Here is a 24457-nt window from a genome sequence, read left to right as displayed (position 1 = left end):
ATGTTTACCTGACTTAACGTGAAAAACATCAAGTTTACACATTCAACAGTAAAAAAACAAAATACAATTCAGGTGTTTTATTTAGAAGGTTATGGTAAGTTATGGTGTGTTTATCCTTGACATTTTAATTATAAAACATGATAAAATGTTAAATCTTCTGTGCCCAAGTTCAATACATTTTGAAAAATAAGCAATTGACACTGAACTGTTTGATGTAATTATTTTAATAAAGCCAATTCTTGATATAAAGACACAACAACATAAACTATGTTTACAGTACAACAGATAACTTGTCTTTGAATAACTAGATCAGCCATGACTCTTAAATAAAAATGACTTTCTCAAAGTTAACAATCTTTCACATATTTTTTGCACAGCGTTCTTAGTGCTTCAACAACAATGCACACAAATGACAAGCCTGCTTTGCATGTCAATATTGCTGTACTCTCCACCCTTAAATAATTTCAAGAGCACAGGGTGGGTAAACGTTTCGATGCATCATCCAAAACAGCAAATGGTCAGAAAAAAAAAGACATGACATATGAAGTCTGTTAATTTCACATAGTTGTTGCTTTACCAGTTAAAAGTCTAATTCAAACAGTATCATAAAATAAACATCTCATGTGAAGTTTAATCTTAATTAGTGCATAATGTTTTTAAACTGAGGAATGCAAACCGTGTTATGTACATTAAAGTTACTCTAAATTTAGGAATAAAATCAGACTTGTTTTCTCTTTAAAATGCTTGATATCACTTCTGCAAAAAAAAAAAAACATGTTCTTCCTTTTTCACCTAAGCCCTCATGACTTTAATTTTGACTGAGATATTAAAGCTTGATTTTACACAGACACAGTGGAAACACAACAGGAATGAGGATAGTAGAGAGGACAGGCACTTGAAGTCAGAAAAAGTTTGAGGAGCCTTTACATTAAATCAAACTTGAGGAACCATGATTTCTATTATTAAAGCAGCATCTACTGTATTGATAGATTGAGTTTTCAACGTGTTCCAAGTTAACCATCTTCTCTCCTACAATTGATCTGGACATTAGCTTTCATGTGTATGCTCTCTTTTCAATTCACTAAGAATATGGTAATGAACAAGCACTTTTGATAGTCATAAAACTCAAAGATGATTGAGTTGCAGGTTTATCTGCCAGGTCTTACAGTGACATCAGGACTCATGGTGATTGGCAGAATCCATGACTCAGGACTATGACTTTGCATGTTGAGTGTGAAAATGATACAGGAGGAAAATGACTTCATCAATATGTCTTCTTCTCCAGCAAGGGAGGTTCTAGGGGCTTGCCTTCCTTGCACTGACAAGGTAGCCCTTTGCCTTAATGATGCCCCTGCTCTTGACTATAATAGAGTAGCGGAGAACCCACTCCAGCCTCCAATCATTGACGTCCTGGTCCTGCAGGTCCTGAAGGCCCCCCTTCACTGCGTCCTGGAATGTAGCTGCTGACATCAGCTCTGTGGAAAGAGACAGAAGAGAAGAAGGGAATTGTTGAAGTGAAAGAGTCATCTGTGAATAAACACTTACAAATTACCTGCCCACAGATAAAACCTAATAAAGGACTTCACTCCTAAACAAGTGGACAATTCAAGTAAACTCAGAAACTGAATTTCACCTTTGGGGTCGTTGTGTGTAAGTAGTTGAATGTCAAACTCCTTGGCGAAGGCTGTGAGATCAGGAGGCATCACGCAGCAGGAGGCCAAGTTCACCTGATTACTGCTGGGTTTCACCTGTTACAAGAGAGGGGCGAGGATTGAGGTTAGTGGGGTTGACATGTAGGTATAGTCAGAGCTTCAATGGACCAAGAGACGTGCATTTTACTTACTTGCATATTTTAAGCTTCAAATCTGACCTGTTATCCAAATTTATCTAAAGCAGAGCACACACTGTACCGGTCAAGTTGGACAAATTCTATTATGATACATGTTGGAGCTAAAGCTGTGATTCGAGACAACGTCAAAACGAGGCGGGTCAGACGTTAGAATCATCTACAGCGCTGGTTGTTCTTCTTCTTGTCCTCTGGGTTTTGAATGTGGATGCAGTCACTTAATTTATTTTTTATTTTTTAGTATCAATGTATACAAATATCCCAGAGTTTCATGCTTACTGTAAATTCACTGTGCACAGCTCCAGATCATGGCTGGTCTGATGTGAATATAATTCACAGTGCAGAGGTTAATTGAAACTTGTATTGAGTTATCACAATGCACACATTATAAAAACCTGTTTCTGCTCCACTTTAAAAAAAAAAAAGGAACATTAAAGATCTGATTATCCAGATCTGCACTCACTTGAGCCCAGTTGTAGAGCTGTTCCAGCAGGTCTTTGTCCAGGTCGGAGGTGCCGATAGCTGCAATTTTCTGACTTCTGACCAGAGCCTCCAGCTCCTCCCAGGCAGGCTGAAGGTGGGCTAACATCAGGCTGTCTCCCTCCAGGGGCCCAGGAGGGGCTATGATAACAGAGTCAAGCTGAGACACGGCCAGCAGCTGACAGGCTATTAAAGAGACGCACACAAGGCAGTGCTACATGAAGAGTGTGTCGTTTTTAAGGCACATGTAAACATTATTACCGATTTAATGCTCACCCATATCCACTGCATCTCTGATAGCAGACTGAGCTGCTTCACAAAGGAACAGCTTGGCTGCAAAAACAATAAAACCGTGCACTTGTCATCCCCTATCATACATGACATCACATATCACACGATGAAACAAAGGTTATTAACTCTTCAAAGTACATTGAACAAAATACTAATCTGATTAATCTGCTTTAGAAAGTCTTTAACCAGCTGTAATTCACAACTATAATCACTCGCCCTTTTCAGTATTTCGGGCAGTAGTATCTCAGTCCGTAGGGATGTGAGTTGAGAACCAGAGGGGGTCCCGGTGTGGACCACATTGCAGATGATGGTCTGGTAGCTGGAGAGGTGCCAGGGCACTTACTGTGTATTTCCAAGGTACCCTTGAGCAAGGCACCAAACCAAATAAATAAATAACATAGTGTAAACTAGAATTTCCCCTCAGGGATTAATAAAGTATTTCCAATTCAAAAATATTTGTTTCAAATGGATACATGACATGGCAGAACTCTTGGAGTGAACTGAAACCAAATAAATCTGTTACTCAATAGATAGATTAGGTTTCATTCAGAGTCCTGGATCAATACTGACCCGAGACCTTGAGCTCCTCCCTCTCCTCAGGTGTGATAGCGTCTGTTGGCTGGGGAATCGAGCAGTCCAGGGTATCTGTAAAGTCCTACGTGAGAAGGAAAGCACAGAATAAGGGATCAAATCACTTATATTGTAATACTGATACATAAAATAAGGGATTTTCTGTTCAGATGGTGGCTTTTTGACCTTACAGAAATAAGAGGACAGTCTGGACTCTTGCAAAGGGAACATGACAGAGTTTTGATTCTAATAGCAGAACCGAGTAAACTTGAAGTTAGCTTACTGCTGAAAAGTTCAGAGATAAAGAGTGACGTTTATTCCCCCCCAAACACAGGCTCGTGGATTTTTATGAGTTGATCTATTTTAGTAAAGCTTCCCTGTGGAGTTTTCCTAGAAACATGCTGAAGTTTTGCTACTTTAAGTGTCCCCAGGAACGATTGTGTTTATACTTTGTTCACATCAACAAACCATGCTTACAATTATCTAAAATAACTGCTGACAGTGTAGGAGGAATCGGCGGCTGTGCTCGAGAGATTCAGCTGAAAAGTGTTCGTACATGTTCTTTTACGGTGCACGTCTGCGAGGGGGTTAATGAAACAGGACACAAAATTAGCAAAACGTTGATCTTTGAAAAGAAGGCTTTTTTTTAATCAAAGAGCTATGTAAGTAAAATCTGAAGAAACAAAAAAAAACAACAACCATCGACTCAACATCCCTTTCATGGCATTACCCTTGCAGGGGATGTAACAAATATTTTCTATTTTTAAATATTTCAGATATGTTTGTAAAATATTTTCAAACCTCCCTCATCCACAGTTGAGTCCAGATGCGTGCTGATGACAGCCTGAGCAGATAAACTGAGCCTAGAAAAATAACTGATTCAGCAAGAAGGATGTTTCACTACTTTAAATCCAACAACCTTTGACATCTTGATTTTACTCTATTTAGAACATTCAAGTAAACACTCAAACATGTCATTTGATGATGACTTTTTAGGAATCCTATCACAGTAAACAGAAACCCCAGAGAAAGTTTCTGTGCCCTCACACAGCCGCCCTCCTCCCATCCCAGCAGACAGACGGACATTTGGAACAGCGCCTTTGGCAGCCAGCCCTGCATGAACATTCATCCTGACAGCTACTTTTCAGATGGCCCCGAGGCATCCTTTGATGTTCATCACTAAAGATATCTTATTTTCTCAAGCACTGGAGCCTGGTGACTGCAGGGTGGAAACATGTCTTTAATGCAGGTCTGACCACAACTGACCGAAAACTCAAACACTGTTGTTGTTTTTTCTCTGTCTTAAAAAAAACATGAAGGACAGTTTGAGTAAGGTGAACTACTTCACTGTCACACTGAGACCAAAAAAAACAAAACAATTAAAAGTTAAAGTTTGCCCCCACCTTGGATGTCGGCTTTCTTGCAGTAAACCAGTCACTCAGTGTAGCTTGAATGCAGTCTTGAAGCTGAAATGTTTCAGAAAAATAAAGTTCAATGAAATCTCTTGAAACATGCTGATGTTTTGCCAAAAACTCAGATGAAGAGCTTTTTATTAAAAGCATTTTTAAAACATGTTTGTAAATAGCACACTTTGATAATGGCTTTGAAAAAATGTCTGCTGCATAAACTTCATAATGTCACTAACCAGCACACAGCGTGGGAAAATGGGAGGAAAATGAGCAGATTAATGGCTTATTGTAAAACATAAATATTTACCAAAAGACAAGCATGGGCAGAGGCCTGATGAGTTTGTATAAAATTATCTGTAAATATTTATAGAAAATGGGACTTTGATCCTAAAGGGGTTGCGCTGAGGAACAACTATAAGCAAGGAGGACATGAACTACTCTCGATGAGACTCCACATGAGGCTGAAGAACAGCAGCACTCACACGGGATGGACGATACTAGTGTAAGTAAAAAATCAGATGTTTCTGACCTGAGAGCGCTCATTCCACCGGGCAACACAAGACGGCCATATGACTACAGAGGCCATCGCTCAAAGGTTAACTTCAAAGTTCTTTGAATGGACAATTAGCGTTCGACTTGTTACATTTTGGTTCAATATCATTGAACAAAAGATGTTGCAAAAGGCATTCCAGCATGTTTGTTTGTTTTATTTCAGGTATTTCTAAGTGAAAGGTCAGATCTCTAGGAACTTTTCATAGGATCATAACTTTAATACAGCCTGAATGTGGCTGTATATTCCTGATTAAATATAACCCTGACTGCAACAACTCCTTCACGCACGCACACACACACGCGCGCACACACACACACACACACACAGTGCTTAAAGAAAGGACAGGTTCATAAAAAGCAGGACAAAGGCAGTAAGTAACACTACAGTTCTTTCTCTCCTGACTATATATTGAATATATACATTTTCTATGACAGTAATATACATGGTACATACATTATATAAATACAGATACACCTTAAGCACCTAAAAGTTGCCCTCTAATATTGAAGTTAAGCTGAAGTCACAGTCTCTAAACCAACACCTTCCACTATAAGATGTAAGAAACATGACATCTTCTACTGACAGGTGTTGGTAGGCAGACACAGATCATAGTATGCTATGCAAATCCCCACCATGCCTCTGAGTAAAACTGCACGTCATGTTACATACCTTTAAATAATGACTGCTTCAGCATCAGAAACTACAGTAACAAATTGAAGACCAGAGTTAACATGGAAGAAGGGACTGCATAATAATTCTGTGACATATTTTACTGTGTTTTTTTTAATGGGGCGGAGGGCCATAAATCATTATGAAAAGTCAAACTCAGTTTTAGAATTATAATTTAATTCATTTGGCCATTTCAACAGACTGAGGGTCCAAACAGTGGTTTCTTTAGTGTCCCTGTCTGAAGAGGATTCTGGTGTTTATATTTTATTCTTAAAACATTAATTTGCCACATTGAACTGTCAGCTAACTATTTGCCTGAGGCTGGTTCACGAACTAAGCCTACTGTATGCCTAAGAGCAGAATATATTAGATATGTTATTTTAGACTTGGTCCACTGACTATACGACAGCTCATAAGGTTAGTATAACGTTACACCTGCTTTATTATCAGTTTACACACAATGATGATATTAGCTAGCTGGTAAAATATTTAGCCTGTTGTCAACTTTAAGGCTAAGCTAATTAGCGAAGTTCATTCTGGCACAACAGAACATACAAAACAAAACAAAAAACAAAACAAAAACATTATGGTCAGGAGACTTAGGTCGTTTTATGGGCAGGTGTAAAAGGAGCTTACCTCTTCGCTTGGAGAACCCGGACATTTCTTTTTCAGACGACTTCGACTGACTAAGTTCCCGGTGTGGAGCCTGAGGGTCTTAGCATGGCTCAACAACATCTTCGCATCTGTGTTGGTCGTATGGGGATCCATGTGGTTTTCGCTAGCGAGCTAACAAGTTGCTCTTCAGTGTCCTATTCGCCCTGACAGACTGGTCCTGCTGGTTGGGAGCAGACTAGAACAGACTACACCACCTCCCCTTGACAGTGAAAACTGGTGTAGTCAGGATGACTTGCACTCGGTGTTGACTGACCTGCTGCTGGTTGTTTAGTGGCTGTTACGGAGGCATGCCAGTCGGTAACGCCCACACGAGGTGTCCTCTGTGACTGTGCCGTAAAACCTGGTCCGGATAACATGGAGAGGAAACCGGATGCATCCTCGCAGCGGCTTCAGTGGATTATTATATTGAGCGCAATCCCAGTTCTGACCACTAGATGGAGCTGTAGCTTTTCTAATTTCCTCAAGCGATGAGAGCCGTGAACGCTGTTTAATAATGAAACAACTGTACAATATTACTTAATTCGTTTTGTCATTATTAGTAGGTCCATGCAGCTCTGGTTGGGCCTACATACCTTCTACTATCAAATGCATTTATTTTTTATTTTATAATACTTTTTTAATGCCTGATGGAAATTTGGGTTTAAACTGTGGACATGCACCTGTGGACATGCATTGGTGGATCAGAGTGGGGCTGCTTTGCTATGCAGTTAGCGCAGAGTTGTTGGGCCTTGCTCAAGGGCACCTCTCTAGCTACCAGAAGAACTTCCATTGTAACCCTCCGTTTTCTAACCCAAGTCCCTACGGACTGAGCTACTGCCGGCCACAAATTTAAATGGCAAATACAGCGATTCAAACAGCCACCAATATTAATATTTTTTTTATCATTACTTAACTCAACAATGTACAATATTTAAATTATGCTTAATATGGGTTTACAACAGTTTCTTAAAAACATCTGTTTTTTTGTCTTCAGTCGTTGTTATGTAGGCTACTCCAAAACGCTATAAAGTGTCTGAATGTTTTGTAATAGAGTTTCCTCTCTGCATTCATTTAGGTTCTGTATCCCAAGGGTATTTTTTATCGTGTTGTGGTAATTGCCATCATTAAAGCACGTACACAGGCCAATACATCATTTGCGGATGCTTAGGGCACCATAAAAAACTTTTAAGTGAAGGGGAAGATGTAAAGTAGAAATCAATATAGGCTATATCTTTGGTTTGTTCAAAATATTATATATATATATATATATATATATATATATATATATATATATATATATATATATATATATATATATATATATACATATATATAATTGAGTTATTACATTCAGATAATCTTTTTACTTGCCATGTATGATGTGAAGTGTGGCGATATGCTTTAATACTTTTACACAACTTTAGAAAGGCCATTTCCTGTTTCAACATGAAAAATCCCCTGTGCATAAATCCACGCTATCCTTTTTTTGGACGAAGAGAACTGCTGAATGTGAGCCCTTCCGGTCTTATTGGCCAACATCACTTGGACCAGGGCTAGACCCCTTCTCAAACCCCAGATTCCCAGCTCTTGCGTACTTTCCTGGAAGAGTGGAGGATGTTATAGTACTGTTTAAATATCCCTTGGATTCAGAACAAGATGTTTGATTTCACCACTGCAGAAATGATGATTCAGACAAACACCAGCAAGTTAAATCAAGACAGATATTTGGAGGCAATACAATTATTGCAAGGGAGAAACCATGAGTGAGGAAGAAAACTACTAAATCCCTTGTTTTCTTTAGAACAGACCTAAGAGACTGTGATGCTTTTAAAACAATTTATGTGCACACACATAGGCTCATGCACAAATATGATCCCATGGACATGTAATGACTGAGAGATGTCAGAGTGCTGGAGCTGCACTCGGCAGGTGTAGGTCTGCACAGGCCATATTTGGTGCCTTGCGCAAGGGCACACTGGCAGTGCTCAGGAAGTGGTCTAGCACCTCTCCAGCTACCAGACTAATTTCCATATATTTGGTGCACACCGGGACTTGAACCGGCTACCCTCCGGTTCCCAACCCAAGTACCTATGAACAGAGCTACTGCAATTTTATTTCGACTTTTGCACGTCTTAATGGAAGCATACAGTTTAAAACATTGCATAAATTATGCATCTGTCTGAAAATGAAAGACAACAGATGTAATGTTTCCCATCAGGACTTCTTGGCAGTGAGAGAGTAAATAAAATATAAACAAACAAAATCTGAAGGGACCAATTTTCATTTTTTTTAGAATTCCCCGGCCATATAAAATCATTACTTTGGAAAAATATTGTCTCAACGAGTTCTCTCAACATGTCCCTGCCTTTTGTTCTTGTAGTTGTTTTTAAGTGTCTGTTGAATAAATTCCAAGGTCGGGATTGAAGCTGTTTAAGGTCATAGAGCGAAAACAATCCCATTTTTTCCTTTTGCTGCCAACTCAATCATTATAGTACAAACAAACGTGTATGTTTGAACACAAAAAGCTTCAAATAACAGTCATTAATCATTGCAATGAAAAAGTATGTGGGCCTGCTTGTACCCCTCTATACCTTTTGTTTAGTAGTATCTCATCTTATCTTGTCTCATCCAGAATGAGATTAGATACGTAAGCTACATCATTTTGCAGAATCTTAATCGGATATGAAGCTTCAAGATTCAAGAAAATGTTAATATTTACAAGTGTGCAGGAAAATGATGGGCTTAGAATTTCCCCACAAACAGACTTTATCACTGCAGAGGGACAAAGTGGACCACGACGTTCCTAGTATAGGTTCAGTTCTTTGGGAATACTACTTGAGGCAGGGGGGTGGGCTAACAAATTGAATGCAGATGTTGATAACCGTAGTGCACTGATCCAGTTCATTAGATGTAATTACACTTAACAGACACACAATAAACATACTTTGGAAGGTTGTCACACATCTGGACAGCTTTAATGCCGCCACATGAAAAAAAAACTTTGTGTTGGAAATAGAGAAATGTGATAGAATTCTGAGTAACTGAACTGAACTGAACTCCTTTATTTTTTAGTTATATTCTATTCTATTATTGTGAAACTGTGTGTTTATTGTTATTATTGTTTTTGCATGGCCTGCGCAAAAGTCCTTACATGTCACTGCACATCTGTATGAGCACGTGACAAATAAAAATCTTGAATCTTGAATCTGAATGAAATAAAGTAACTCGCCCACAGGCTCTGGGAATAAAAGATTGAAAAGCAACTGCTGTATTTCAGACATGTTTATGCTAGGGTATAGATCACCTTTTGTCACCTTGGTAATTCCAAGAAAAAGATTTTCGTTTACAGCCTTAGAGTTTCAGAGTACCTTATTCCCCTTCATGTTTCAGTTATATCATAGGTACTTGGGTGGTATTGACACATGTGTTTGTGGAGGGAGGGTGAGGAGTATTTGGGTGATCAAATTGCACTCCTACTGAGCAGTTGTAAAACTCTGAGTATTGGCAGACAGAGGAGGAGTGGTAAAGGATATGTTTGGAGGGAGGGCAGATTTCAGACATATAAGAGCATAGTCACCCCGAGCTGCAGTGGACAGAAGCTTTTTCTCCCGACATCTTGTGAAATACTGAATGTGAGCAGGTACGTTTCTCTGCAGGCTTGGGAATCACTCTTATCCATTCTGCTTTTGTTATGCAATTTTTTGCAAACATTTAATATGCTAAAACATTTGAGTTATAGTTATAGATAATTCATGGAGGGAGTCCAGCAACCATGTAACGCAAACACTTGGTTTCTGTCAAAGAATACTCATTGTTTTAGATGAAACAGCTGCACACAGCTGGTGACACAAGTTTAGACATTTTAATCGGGGGTCATCTTTCACAATAGTGCACATGGGGGAGTTTGTGATGGAAAACATCACTTCAACAGCAAACATATTGTGAGGCTAAGGGGAATGAGGGGCTGTCCAATTTTTTACTTTTGCTCCACTCTGTGATTGAATCCGTTTGTTTCTGTGCAGCAACGCAACAAGAACAGCAGCAGCCATGAAGTTCCAAGCTCTTTTCTTTCTCCTGTTCCTCACCTGCATGTGCGTGAGTCTGGCACAAGGTAAGTGAAACACAGCAGTTTATATTCTAAAATATGACTTTTTGATTACAAATATTAGTGACATATTATTATTATTTTTTTTTTTTTGGAAGATTTCACTTTTTTTCCACAGTAGCTTAATATTCAATGGGAGACTGTTTCAACCTGAAACCTAAAGAGAAGGACATTGTTTTTAATAGAAGTACTTTTGTTGAGGATTGTGGAGAGTATGCAGGGTCTAACTTTAACCAATTTTAGTAAAGCAGTGACTGCTGTTGCATTTCGCAATCCACATTCCTTTCGTATTGTTGCTTAATCTTCTGTTTCAATTAGGTGAACTATTCTGGTCAAAACCATTTAGCAGAACACTTCATGCTAGGGCATAATCTGTCTAAGAATGTTATTATAGACCTCTAAGATTTGTGATATTATGACAGCTTTAATGAATTAGATGTTAATGCGGATTGAAGTAATAAACACAACCAGCTGTGCACGTTTTGGCAGGGGTGTATTGGAGGCTGATGTGTATTGAAAGTGCCATAATGTATGTATCAGTACTTTCTGTGATACATTTATGTAACGATTTGTGAAAGAAGAAGCTGTTGTTAACACAATGTTCTAAAAGGGCAATCAGTGCATTTTTAGAGATCACTTTGTTTACAATTCTGTGATTACAGTGAACATTTTTTAAATTGGTGATATTTTCTTTGGGCTCCATTGTATTTGATTCAAAAGTTATAATTAAGGACGTGATTTTTGAACAATGGTTACGATTGTTTTTGTTTTTTTTGTTTTTTCATGTTTTATTCATAAGCTGCCAATCAACACATTCACATTCAAAAGCAGGAAAATAGTAACTTCCCAATTATTAAAAATATGTTTTTATTTTATCATTATTTTTTTACTCTAACTTAAATGTGAGTTATTGCTCTCAGATGAGGTTCTTTCTGCCTCCTTTACGTCCTGTAACTGTTTTTATTTCTCTCTCATAGGCTCATATGGCAACTGCTGCATTGGATATGTCCCCAACATGAGAGCTAGAGCAAAAAGGATCATTGAAAGTTACAGGATACAGGAAACAGACGGGGACTGCAACCTCCGAGCTGTTGTGTGAGTAAAGAAAAAAAACCCATCTCATATCCGTCACTTTTTGGCCCTCTGCTACCTGATAACATGTACAATAATATTGATATTTGCAGGTTTCTGTTAAAGAGGAGGGCCACACAGACCAAAAAGTCCACTGTTTGTGCCAATCCAAACCAACAATGGGTCCAGGATCTGATGAAGATTGTGGACAACAGGATGTTAGGAAAGAACTAGGTACGTTTAAGAAGTGAAAGTGATGAAAAGTTACACTTCTGCTCTCACAATAAGACATACTGTAATAACTTCCATAACATTGATATCTTACTTTAATTGAAAGACTCAATGGATGAATTCTTTATCATTCCCTCTTTTATTTTTCAGACTACACAAAGGAAACAAGAAAAGAGTGTGTGAGAGAGAGAGAGAGAGAGAGAGAGAGAGAGAGAGAGAGAGAGAGAGAGAGGTCAACTTGTACCAGATGGATTATGTTTCAGCACATCTGCTCTTTCTGAAGCGGAGAATGTACACGACTCACTATTGGACAAACATAGTATATATATACACAAAATTATAGCCAGTGTAAATCCACTTATATGAGCCATAACTATGTTACTGTTCACTGCTCATTGCTGTTTTTCAATGGAGCCTGCTAGGATTGAGCCACTGTTTGGCAGCTCTGTTTTGTGTTTTTTGTTTTTGTGCACTTGTTTTTAGTGGGAGGATGAGGATGTTTTTTGACAGATTTCCATATTTTTATATCATCATTATATCAACTTTTTTGTTTTTTTCTGTTTCAAATAAAGAAGGAAAAAAAAAACGTCCTGCTATAAGTGTGAATCATTTATGTCAAACAGTTTTTGCTTGTTCAAATATTCCAGATTTTTGGAGATGGCATAACCCACCCTGCTGACATTTTCATGAGATATCCATAACACAAAACATACTTTAGTCACATTGTTTCTCACTAAATTTGAATTTGGCATCAATTTGAGCTAATAATGAGCACTAGCCATCTGTCACCCTTAAAGAAGCTTGCAGGGCAGGCCAATGAGCCTCATGAGGTTGCAACTTTTTAAGTCTGTCCGATGAGTCACCTGCCATGTGTCCATATGGAGCCTACAGTAAAAGAGCTTTTGCTTTCTGTATTCATACCTGCTAAACACACAGCCGTTTGATCCCTTTATAATGTGTCTCTTCTGTAAATGTGATGGTTGAGTTTTATCTTAACTCAGATTAAAACATTTATGAGAAATTATGAGGTCTCAGCAGTGTGACATAGAAAAAAAATATATTATCCAAGTTGTTTCTTTCATACAAACTTGCTGTGTTGTGTTTCACCAGTGTTCCCTTGATGAGCTGCATTGAAGGGTTAGTGACCATTAAAAAAACATTTTGTACTCAAATGAATGTGAGCCAGGAATAAATCAACTGAACATGATGAAATCAGAAGGCTGAAGCCCAAAATGAACTTCAGGTCAGGTTTAAATTTGAACAGGATGAGGAATGTGGATTTTGACTCTCATAACTCACATTAGAAACATTTAACCTCTTTGAGCGAACTAAAATGCTGGACTTCCGGGACCTCCGTGTTCATTTAAAACAGTGCAGAGAGAACTCAGATAACACCAGAAGCCCTTAGATAGTCTTTCCCAAAGTAGGAAAAACACCATGTTATTTATGTTGAAAGTTCTTAGAAAATCAACCATGAGACCACAATATAAACTGTAAAACGATATCACAACAATATTTGCACAAAGAGCTCATTTCAAAGTTAGCCCACAAGATAAAGTTGAATTAGAGGATGCAGGCTTAGTATAATTTGTAGGAAAGATATATTGTTTAAGAGCAACTATAAACGAGTGAACCAGCGGGGCTTCTAGCGTCAAAGGGTCCCTTTCTCCAGTTGGTAATCCAGACTTCACCTAAAATCAATGGAAACTGAGATGTGGTTAAGACTCTTTTTTTACTTCATCAAAGACGTCCCTCATCTCCCGAGACTGGATGGATCTATCGTAAAAAGTTGATAACCTCAGTAATTCAGGGATCATAGGGGCAAAGACGTGCAGAATACCACAGTGTCCCAGTTTGATTTCAATCTGTCATGTATTTCAGAGTTTTGAGTTCTGTTGTTTTATTATTCCCTGCCTGTTTTACTTGTATGTTAATCTGTCCTAGTTTGGTGTTTTCTTTATTATTTTGTCATCTCTTATCATGGTGTTTCCCATGTGTGTTTCCTGTTTTAAGTTGTAGTTCTGGTCTTCAGTGTTCTCTTGTTCCCTGCCTCTCTGTGTTCCTCCTGTCTTGATTACCCTGATTTGTCCTCACCTGTCTCATTAGTCTTACCCGCGTCTGATTATACATGTCTACTCAGTCTCAATGCAATGTTTCCTAACCTCTGTGTCAGTTCGTTGTCTTACATACCCTGTCTTTTGTCGGATCGTGTTGGATGTGTTAGGTTCCTCGCTTTGGATGTTGTTTTTGAAAAGCAAGTTTTGTTTTGCCTTAATAATCATTCATAATCATTTTTGTTTTATCTGCAATTAGGTTCTCCTCGCTGTTTTCCAACACTTACTTGTGACACTATCAGGATATGTGATGCAGGTTTTCCACCAATAGCTCTTTCTGAGTTGTTTCGTAATATCAGCAAATAAAAGGCAAAAAATATCATTGAGGCATAATCACAAACTGTGTAACCTGCATCAAGAGTGGACACAAAATGTTTTCCCCGTTGTAATGTGATGCTGTTTTTGTATTTAGTCAACAAAGCATTCCACATATTGTACTCACAGGAACTAATACCTGTGATTCCACACATCTGTCAAACTTAACTGGAAGCAACTGTTTGTTTCACTTTATTACAAACAAGCCACAAGACAACAAATATTTCTCCAAAGACGTAAGACTTCTTATGTAATTCTGAGGTTTTGTTGTACCAATCTGCAATTGATTGAAATGATCTGGTGCAGTGGTTTAGCTCAGTTGGTAAAGGCAAAGGTTTTAGCCCTCAAATACTTGCACGGCATCTCCCGCTCTGTCTTCATACATTCTCTTTAGCTTTTACTATCAAATAAAAGCAAATGGACAAAAAAGGGATCTTAGAAAACTAAGGTTGCTGTAAGCAGACCAACTGTTTCATTTATGTATTGCGTATGTTGCTTTACATCAAAAGTCAAAAGTCTTTAAGTATACAAAATGCATTCTTTGAATTACTGTTTTCACGTCTTTGGAGACGAGAATTTTTTTTTTTTTCTTCTTGAAAGTTTTCTTCATGTGATGCAAAAAGCGTCATATTGCATCACATGAAGAAAACTTCCAGGCAAAGAAAATCATATTTTTCTCATCTCAGGGCAAAATGAGGGCTGGATTCACGACCATTCAACACTACTACCATGTTTCTAATGATACACAGCTTCATGCAAATGGGTGAAGTATCCCTTTAAACATGCAGTCCGAACTAGTTCAGTTTCGTTTTATACACATTTTCTCTCATAAAAAACCCAATTCAGCACAAGAAGTTTCCAGATTGCTGATATGCCAGTAAATTCATTCAGAAACTAAAACACATTTGTTGTTGCAGCATACCGATAAGAAGGGACTATATACATCACTTCCAACATTATTTGACACGTTCTTCACTTGCTGTGATTGTTGATGTTGGTGCTGTTAATTCTGAGTGTGTTTTGTCTAGCAGGCTGTTTTCCCCACATGAATTGAGTTCTGATCCAGTTACATTCTTCAGTGATAGAGTAATCCCTGTCAACAATTGGCAAAGTGAAACATAGAACAAGAAAGCAGACCATTATGGAAAACCTAAAGTGCAGGTTTTAATGGCTGTGAACAGCAGTTACAGTTGACCTTTTTTCCCCACACCATGAACATTAACAAAGATCTAATCAAACAAAAGTGAGGCACATACCACCCTCTTATAGACTCAAATCATTAGTGTGAATATAATGATTCACTTAACGTGATCAACTAGCACTGACTAAAGGCCTGAATGTGTTTCTCTGTTTGACCTCTGGCTCACTTTGTATAGGACTCATCTGAAAAAAAGAAAAAAGAAAAAATTAAGTGCAGTTTTTGAGTGACAGTTAGTCATACAGACATGTTCTATCTCGCTTCATTTGTGCTCCATTTGAAAACATTTATGCTTGGTTTCCCACCTGACTCTGCAACATTATGTTTTACACATCACCAGTTACTGATTGAAAAAAAGGCAGAATAAAGCAACCAGTCATGCAGTCATAACTGTAAATACATTTTTAAATAAGCCATTTTAAAATCAGTAAGTCTTCCCAACTCTTTAGTTTTTGAACAATAGGGAGGTTTTTTGACAAACCTTTCTGTGTAACTCATTCACTAGCTTTGATGATCAAGAGTGAAATTTTCAAGAATGTATAAAGATGTCAAGATCACTGTCACAAAATGTATTTAACCAACTTTAAAGTTGCATTACTTTGTAACTTCTTCCCTGAATCCAGGGGGAATTCGTGGGAATAATGATAAACCTGATTTATTTTTGACTCAAGCTAATCTCAGTTGTATACTCAAAAAATGAATAATACAAATTGTAAGTTTTATCTGGCTAAAAAACAAGATTGGATTTCCCTTTCTAAACCAATTTCATTTTTTCTAACAACACGATTTTAAGATTTGATCCAATCCAGTCCAAGATTGAATCAGATTCCTTAAACAGATGCACATATAGATGTTCAGATTCAAGCAGTTAATCAAACATGAACGATAATTTTAATGCTTTTTATCTACTGCAGTTTTCTTCAGAACAGCTTTGTGCTCCCTCTGTGCTTTTCTTCCCTTGAAAAAGGAAATTGTCCATAAAAGGCCAAGTTCACTCTTTCACAACCATCTCAGCCTTGTTTTTATGAACTGAATAGATTTTTCATGCAGGGCTCAGGGCGGCTTTTCTACTGCCAAATATAATTACAAACAAATGCTGACTTGCTTTTTGGAGTTGACATCTTGGCTCCTGGTGATAATCCCGGAGGTTGAGGACGGGTGAAGATAAAGAGAGATCATGTTATATAAACATGAAATCAAAGCAGAAGAGAAAGTGTTCAGGGTAGAAACTTGATTTACTTTTGACCTTTTAATTAGGATTTAGAGTTTAGAGATAATAAGAGAACACAAGATTGATGTGAATATCTTTTGTGGCATTTAGTTCTTTTTTTTTTTTTTATCAAGTTCAAACTTAATCCTGCCAAATTAAAAAAGATTTAAAATCAGTACTACTCCTTATCTGATTGGATTGAAGCATTTTTAAAATGTGTTCGAACCTCGGATCCAAGAGGAACAATGTAGTTTTTGTCCTGGCTGCTGCAGTTCGCCCAACCAGGCCACATGTGCTTTGTGGATTTGGAGAAGGTGTTTGATCGTTTCCCCGTGACGTCCTGTGATGGGTGCTATGGGAGTATGGGGTCCGGGGACCCTTGCTAAGGGCGGTCTGGTCCCTGTATGACCGAAGCAGGAGTCTGCTTCACATTGCTGGTAGTAAGTAAGACCTGTTTCCAGTGCACGTTGGCCTCCGGCAAGACTGCCTTTTGTCACCGGTTCTGTTCATAACTTTTATGGAGAGAATCTTTACGTGCAGCCGGGGGCCGGAGGGGGTCCGGTTTGGGGACCACGGGATCTCGTCTCTGCTTTTTGTGGAAGATGTGGTCCTGTTGGCTCCATTGAACCTGGACCTCCAGCACGTATTCAAGCATTTCACAGCCAATGTGAGGCAGCTGGGATGAAGATCTTTGGCTGAAAGCTGAAATGAGCTTCCTCTGTAGGGTGGCTGGGCAAACCCTTAGAGATACGGTGAGGCGCTTTTGGTCACCAGGGAGGAGCTTGGAGCTAAGCCGCTGCTCTTTCACATTGAGACCCCACGACCCCTCCCCGGATAAGCGGTAGAAAATGGATGGATGGTTCTGGTTCCTGGATAACTGTGCCTACTGACCTGATTGGTCGATCATAGTCATCCACATATAATCAACTCTCAATAAAAAATGAAGCATGAATTAAAACACGTGTTCAGCTACAAAATCCCTTAATTTGCATGACTGTTGTTGACTTAACCTGCCATGAGCAGTGCAACTCAATGCATCCTTTGTCACTTTAAAGGATGATCCCGCAGTCAAAATTGCTCATGTGGAAATAATAACAGTCATTTTTCACACTGGATATATTGTGCAAGAACAGGGTTCTTATATAAACAACAAGTCAAGACTGCTCCGCAGCACTTGTAGGGACTTTGATAATCTGTCTGTGTGCCGAACCCTGCCCACACAAGTACACATGTTCCAAGTGTGAGAACTAACTGAGGGAAGAAGGTTTAATATTTGTTTACAGAATGAATCATAAAAGCCATCAATGATCAGAAACACAGTAGATGTGAGCAGATACTTGCAGAGCTGGCCTTAAATTGCAAGTTGAGGGTAACAGGCAGAGCATGAAGCGTTGCACATGGAGATTGCTCTTCCTTCAGGGGGAATTCAAAAGTGAGAGGTGAAAATTAACTGTTAGACTGTTAAAGTGGAAAAGACCCAGTGTTATCAAAGTTTGACTTCAAAGATTAGTTCACACATGCAAATACATCATGTTTCATCATAAGCCCTTTCTCTGAAAGTGCTCAGACGATGCCAAAATCAATTCCTGTAAGTCAAATAGCTCAAATGTCAAGATTTTTTCAACGTCCATTCTTGTAAGCAAGAAATGACCCAACATCCCACTGGGAATGTGTGTGTAAACTGATGGCCTGGGTTTTGCAGAAAAGGACAATTAACAGCAGGACAGCAAACTGTTTGAAAAAAGTTTTTTAATCTTTTTTGATGATTATAATTGTTAGCATGGACTGGAGTGAAGTTCAGGCGCATATGACAGATGAGGATCAGCTGTTTCGCAGATATCAATAAAATGACATTGAAACACTGCTAACTATCTGTGAGCCAAAAACTTCAATCATTAAATCATAAAACATGTACATTTTACAAAAAAGAAAATTAATAAATATCTATTTTAAATTAAGGCATTCATTAAATCAGTTATATAAGACAGTTGACTGTAGCTCATGTATGACATGTAGCTCTATTTTGTTGTATCTGAGTTCACTTTGTTCATAAGACATCTTCCACAGTCTCAGGTTTAATTTCTGTTGGACCAAGCATGTTCTTAGTGTGGTCGGGATTACCAGAGGCCTTGGATTAGTTGACTAGATATATAAAGTGACTAAATGAGATTGGAGGATACTGATAGCCATGCAGTGGTTGATAAATGTCATGCATAATTAAGGTAATCAGAACACAACTAATGGGGTGCAGCCCTGGTCCGTATGCTCTATCTGACAGAATGCGGGACAGGAGCTCCAACTCAATCCTCAACCTACATGTGTTGGAAATTAGTTCAGTATTGCACAACACAGCTTGAATGTCAACAGGCAATCTAACACCTATCCGACTTAAGCTTAAAGTGATTGAAGGGGTGTTAAGGATAAAACGGCCACATGTGTGTTTGATTTAGAGCTGGAGAAGTCACAACAGAACTAGCCGAGTCCTATTATTTCCCATTAGAGTATAGTACACACAGCAGTGGGTGTGTGTTTGTCCATAGATGCTACAGACCACGTCCCTGGACTCTCATAGTCATCAGGGTGAAGAGATGAATAACCCACAGCCTCCACTGTCTTCTTCTTCTGGACCCGATGGAGAAGGATCCGGTAGGTTCCGGTCAGCGGGCTCCTACAGTCCTTGCAGGGATTGTTTTGGAAATGAACAGTCATTATACCCAGTTCTGAGAGCAAACATTTCACCTCCTGCTCTTCCACACTCAATGTCTGGTTGTCCAAAGCAAAGTGGGCCGGGGAGAGAGGCAGAGAGACGTACGGAAGAGGGTACTTCAGCCCTTGCAACCAAGCACTGTTTTGGATCTGGCTGAGAGAGGAACGATCAGCGGGCACAGGTCGCAGCATTCCCTTAATGACCAGCTGGCAGGGGTCAGGTACAAAAGTAGGGATGGTGTAGGCTCCCTGAAGGATGCAGCGTTTCAGCTTGCTCATGTTTTCCGCAAAAAAGGGCATAGTGGCCGTTGCCATGAAATATAAGAGAATACCTAAAGCCCAGGTGTCTGAATGGTATCCAACAAAACCTTTATCTTTAAACAGTTCAGGAGCAGCGTAAGGTGGAGAGCCACAGAAGCTGGTGAGGAGCTCATTAGAGCTGCACTCTGTGCTGAAGCCAAAGTCTCCAACCTTGATGCAGTAGCTGGTGGTGTAGAAGATGTTCTCTGCCTTGATGTCTCTGTGGACGATTTTGTTGTCATGCTGAAAAAGAAAAAAATGAAAAATCGTATTACAGAGAATTCAGCTGAAAGTTAATATAGAAAAATGAAACACTTTATACTATTTTGGTCAATTATAGATGATATTTTTCTGATTTGGGTTGTAAAATATATACATATATATAATCACCTAATAAAATGCTGTTATTTGAATAAGTAACCAGTGGGTACCACCCATTTCATATTTAATGCCATAACCAAAAGAAAGGGTCTAGTTAATGCCTTTAAGTTTCCATTATCTACCAAATGGACAGTTCAACTTTCCCTCTAAACTTCTCTTTAGTGTGATAATTGTTCCAAGACCTGAGAGATATACATTACCGTATCTTAACACAAAACACAAATTCAAGGATGTCCACTTGGCTGTAAACTACATGGTCTAATAAGTGTTTACTAACTCTTTTACCCAATACACCCCCGAAAAGTCAAGATCAGCTTTTATAGAGTACGAATACATTTAATTTTGTAATAAATGTGTACATTTGATTTTCTTTTTAAATAAATGCTCAAAAACCCTTAAAATAATTAAAATACACTCTAAGTTAAATTAGTTAAAACGGAAGAAAAAAAAATTAAAGCTTATACCTCTATTGTTGAGGCACCGACTGATTGGCTGTATATTATAACAGAGACTGACACTAAAGCTCACCATATGTTTAACAGCAGCAATAACTTGTGCAAAGACCAGCTTAGATTCCAGGTCGTTGAGTCTCCCCCTGGTGGAGATTCGAGAAAACAGGTCTCCACCGCTGCCATACTCCATCACCAGATATAGCTTCCTGCTGGTCTCAAACACCTCGTACAGTCGCACTATGTTGGGGTGACACAGCTTCTCCATGCAGCTGATCTCCAAGGATGTCATCGGCTGCCTCCTGTTGTCCAGGCGCAGTTTGTCTACCACTTTGACAGCTACTCTCTCTGTGGTAGAAGAGGCCAGGAGGTTTAAATGTCAGTAATGAATTTATAGAAGGTAAAAAGTCAGACATACTCAACAGGTTTGCACACATTGAGGTTGATCTGTTACATAAGGACAAAGCAGAGGGAATGCAGTGCATGTCATTTAACCGGAAGACTTTTTAAGCACTATTTCAGAATCAGAAACACTTTATTTAAAGGTATGATAAAAATGGCCAAAAAGCAAGGACTCCCTATTGTTCAATCTGCACACACATACACAAGTCTATAATTCAACTGCAAATAAATGCTTTTCAAGGGTCAAGTTTGGATCTGGAGTTATCAGAACAGCTTATTCAGGGGATCAGTTTATTGACAACGTTATTCCAAAACTTTAATATAAGTTGAATTCTGATGATACAGTGTAAATAACAGAACAATTGGGAGCCAAAATGTAACAGAATAGTCAATGTTAGGAGGCTTATTAAAGGAGCTTAAAATGGTAACATGTCTCAATGAAGGATCTAGATTTGACAGGAAAAATGTGAAGGAAAATATATGAAATGAGGGAAAAGATGGAATCAAAGTCACAGTACGATTTCCTACCTTTCGTTAAGTCATGGATGCCTAGCCTCACTGTAGAGAAATTTCCCTGTCCAATCTCTCCACGCAGTTCATAGAAGCCTACTCGTCGACCAAGCATCAGGTCATTGACGATCTTCTCGTTGTGGGCCATGTCGTAGACGACCCTCTCAAATGCTGACAGTCTCCTCTTCTCTGCTTCCGTCAGTTGTGGGACGGTACATAACGGTGAAGAGGCCTGAGGCTTGCTTGTCTTTTCTACCTTCGGAGCTTCTTTTGAATTTTTGCTCGCTTTCTGTTTTGGCCATAGCCGCGTTTTGAGACCTGAAATGAAATTGGGATGGGAAGTTTGGTGTCTTAGAGGCATTACCATTATAGCATTATAAAAGAGCATCTAGTTCCTATTACCCTTAAGAAATAAAACACATATAATATGAGGTAAAGGTAGTTTGACTTAAGCTTTAAATGAAAGTCTTACATGACTTAAAAGTAATGTTAATCTTAGGTTAGTTTGGTATTGGGGCATCAAAGCCTTAAAGAGGTCAATGTCTAAAAGTAGTGTATAAGACCATGTTAAGACACAGATAATGAGATTAACCTCCTTTTGAACTTACTTTGTTTTATTTGTGAGAAATCATCTGGCTTCTTTCACAACAACTGTTTTATTTGTGTCTTTTTATAAGTTACTGATGTAACAATGGTTCTGTAGAATTTAAGTCAATTTACAAATACACATTAAATTTTGTGCTTTTCATTTGTTTCAGACACACATTATAAAACATTAAATTACATCTCTCAGGAGGATTCAAAGGGACCAGTCCTATTTACTACTGATTTGACAAAGAGCATCAACTCCCACATCTTTGTATTGTTGTAGTCAACTTTATTAAACCGATGCTGGACTGGGCGAAATAAATTAAAAATGTATGTTTTCATTTAATAATGATGGACAAAAGCAGGATGTGCAAACCTTTCCTGTTTTCCTCTGTTCTGGGAACACAGGTCTGGTTTTCTCGGCACTGTTCTCAGTCCTCAGCACATTTCTTTCTAAATTTGCAATAGTTTTTCTTTTTTTCCAAACAGGAATGTATTTTGACTGTCTGTCTTTGTAAATCGTTTACTGCATTTCTTTTGTTTCACAGGAATCTTTTGATTAAGGCTGCAACATAACAACAAAACAACTGGGAATAAGGGTCAGAGATCCAATGGTTCATCCGTTTGGGCTGTAAGCTCTGTATGAATGTGTTATTTAACTCATATATCAAATGACAAGAGCTTATGAATCAGTTAAACAGTTAGCTAAAAGTTGCTTACAATGATAACTGATGATACTTTGGGTTAATCAACAGTGTAATAATCTGATAATGTGCCTTGTCCTCTTTACTCTGGGCTAAATTTAGCCTGAGATACAGCAGGCTCTGCTTTTAAAGATGTCAGGATTACTTACTTCTTTTAGAAACCGCAGTTTGAGCCAATTTGAAATGGTTAAATTTAGATGGTTAATTTAATTATGAACTTGTGTATTGAATCTTTGAGACATGTTCTCTTGCTTGCTCTGCCAATTATAAACGTGTATGCAATATAATAGGAACAGTGAAATTGATCTGCCAATAAAAGTAAGTAAATAAATAAATGTATCCTTTCATTTTTAAGGCCATTCAACAGTGAGCAGCAGTCACACAAACCTTTTAAATTTTAAAATAAAGATATTAAGAACAATATATTTACAGTATTACATTAAATAAACAGCAATTTGATTCTTATATAGGTTTTAATCCTTAGTAAGTAAAGCCATGTCTGCATTTATAGAACTTTATATTTCATAAATAGAATTTATAATACATCAAACTGATGAGCTTCAAAAAAATAAACCACATATCAATAGTGGAAAAATCAAAAGGGGTTCATGTGATCTCTTAACTCCAGATTCAATTTGCCAACTGATAGCAGAGATACAGCCCATAAAAAAAAGAACAGTCAGTAAGTCATATTAGATAACTCATAAATTCTATATTAATCAACTTATAGGAAAGTGATATTTTAAACAATGAAATACAACTGCAAATGTTCCAATACATCTTGAGAGTAACATAAAAGAGATCAAGCAAATTTACCTGGGAGTTGTGGATCCTTCATGTCTGTCCCTGAGGCAGTAAGACGTCTGGTCCTACTGGTCTTACTGATGACTAAACAAGTGAATGAAGCTCAGAGTACTTGTGAGAACTCATCACAATCCTATTAACCCAGTGTATTAGTGGACTGCTCATTGGGTTATGTGACAGGTCAAAAGGGTGTAAATGCAGCACAGGCCACATATCAGTTTTAACAGTAAATGGTTGCATATTGCTTTTAATTGTCCTTTTTTTTGTAGAAGTAGACATTATCAAATGTCATTAAAAGCCACAGCTAACTGAAACAGTTGTTAATAAATAAATTAACCAATTTTCAAGGAGAAACACACAACTTAACTCTTACCTTAACTCAATTGCACTTGTGTTTGTTATTACAGTAAAACACTGATGTGAACACACTAAACAGACCTATAACACAGTTTTAAAAAAATAGAGCCAGGGAATTAGGCAGAACACAGCCGAGGCCTATAAAAATATAAGCAATTTAGGTAGATTTTACATTGTATTAAAATTAACCATGCTAATTCTTTCTTAAGTTTCATTTAAAAGGTTCAGAGGCGCAATTAAGCATCTTTCAGCCCTTGAATACATTTATTTTAAATCTACTTGATACTTAAGATACAACTACTTAAGGTGACAACATTGCAGTGTTGAGGTTAGAGCTTGTTTCTGTTGCCGCCCAGTGGTGAAAATATTTAGGAAAGTCAGTCATAGGTTTTAATTACCTTTAATTTTCTGTACATTAAAGTCGCCAAAATAAAGCCATTTCTGCTTTTCTTGGTTAAAATAATTACGATTACTGCTTAATTTACTTTATACACCTCTGTCTCACAGCTATTGTAGTCCGAGCCGAGGGAAGAAACTATG

At 38.1% G+C, this 24457-nt stretch overlaps 3 protein-coding genes across 3 annotated transcripts; 1 reads left to right on the top strand and 2 right to left on the bottom strand.

Annotated features, from left to right (window-relative positions):
- Positions 1–206: 206 nt before the first annotated feature.
- Positions 207–6879, bottom strand: gclm (glutamate-cysteine ligase, modifier subunit). The gene is made up of 7 exons (XM_079349616.1): positions 6455–6879; positions 4591–4653; positions 3188–3272; positions 2603–2659; positions 2310–2512; positions 1634–1748; positions 207–1475 (listed from the first exon to the last, which is right to left on the bottom strand). The coding sequence occupies exons 1-7, from the start codon at positions 6584–6586 to the stop codon at positions 1297–1299; spliced, it is 834 nt and encodes a 277-aa protein (XP_079205742.1). The 5' UTR covers positions 6587–6879; the 3' UTR covers positions 207–1296.
- A 3100-nt stretch (positions 6880–9979) lies between these two features.
- ccl25b (chemokine (C-C motif) ligand 25b) lies at positions 9980–12194 on the top strand. The gene is made up of 5 exons (XM_079350711.1): positions 9980–10112; positions 10495–10583; positions 11555–11672; positions 11762–11882; positions 12030–12194. Exons 2-4 carry the CDS (start codon positions 10520–10522, stop codon positions 11880–11882), a joined length of 303 nt encoding a protein of 100 aa, XP_079206837.1. The 5' UTR covers positions 9980–10112; positions 10495–10519; the 3' UTR covers positions 12030–12194.
- A 6268-nt stretch (positions 12195–18462) lies between these two features.
- LOC306828746 (serine/threonine-protein kinase NIM1) lies at positions 18463–24380 on the bottom strand. The gene is made up of 5 exons (XM_079351368.1): positions 24316–24380; positions 23573–23644; positions 21483–21782; positions 20632–20900; positions 18463–19965 (listed from the first exon to the last, which is right to left on the bottom strand). Exons 2-5 carry the CDS (start codon positions 23592–23594, stop codon positions 19213–19215), a joined length of 1344 nt encoding a protein of 447 aa, XP_079207494.1. The 5' UTR covers positions 23595–23644; positions 24316–24380; the 3' UTR covers positions 18463–19212.
- Positions 24381–24457: the final 77 nt, after the last annotated feature.

This window comes from Symphodus melops (genome assembly GCF_947650265.1).
Source record: "Symphodus melops genome assembly, chromosome: 8".
In the NCBI taxonomy this organism is placed as follows: domain Eukaryota; kingdom Metazoa; phylum Chordata; class Actinopteri; order Labriformes; family Labridae; genus Symphodus; species Symphodus melops.
The sequence above is the reverse complement of the archived record's forward strand: the minus strand, read 5'-3'. Positions and strand labels throughout refer to the sequence as shown.

Coding starts and splice junctions, on each gene's coding strand:
- ccl25b (XM_079350711.1), top strand. CDS start 10,520: ATGAAGTTCCAAGCTCTTTTCTTTCTCCTGTTCCTCACCTGCATGTGC. Junction 10,584..11,554: donor GTGCGTGAGTCTGGCACAAG/GTAAGTGAAACA, acceptor TCTCTCTCATAG/GCTCATATGGCAACTGCTGC. Junction 11,673..11,761: donor TGCAACCTCCGAGCTGTTGT/GTGAGTAAAGAA, acceptor TGATATTTGCAG/GTTTCTGTTAAAGAGGAGGG.
- LOC306828746 (XM_079351368.1), bottom strand. CDS start 23,594: ATGAAGGATCCACAACTCCCAG. Junction 21,783..23,572: donor GAAGGATCCACAACTCCCAG/GTAAATTTGCTT, acceptor ATTTCATTTCAG/GTCTCAAAACGCGGCTATGG. Junction 20,901..21,482: donor CATCCATGACTTAACGAAAG/GTAGGAAATCGT, acceptor CTTCTACCACAG/AGAGAGTAGCTGTCAAAGTG.
- gclm (XM_079349616.1), bottom strand. CDS start 6,586: ATGGATCCCCATACGACCAACACAGATGCGAAGATGTTGTTGAGCCAT. Junction 4,654..6,454: donor CGGGTTCTCCAAGCGAAGAG/GTAAGCTCCTTT, acceptor GAAACATTTCAG/CTTCAAGACTGCATTCAAGC. Junction 1,476..1,633: donor TACACACAACGACCCCAAAG/GTGAAATTCAGT, acceptor CTCTTTCCACAG/AGCTGATGTCAGCAGCTACA.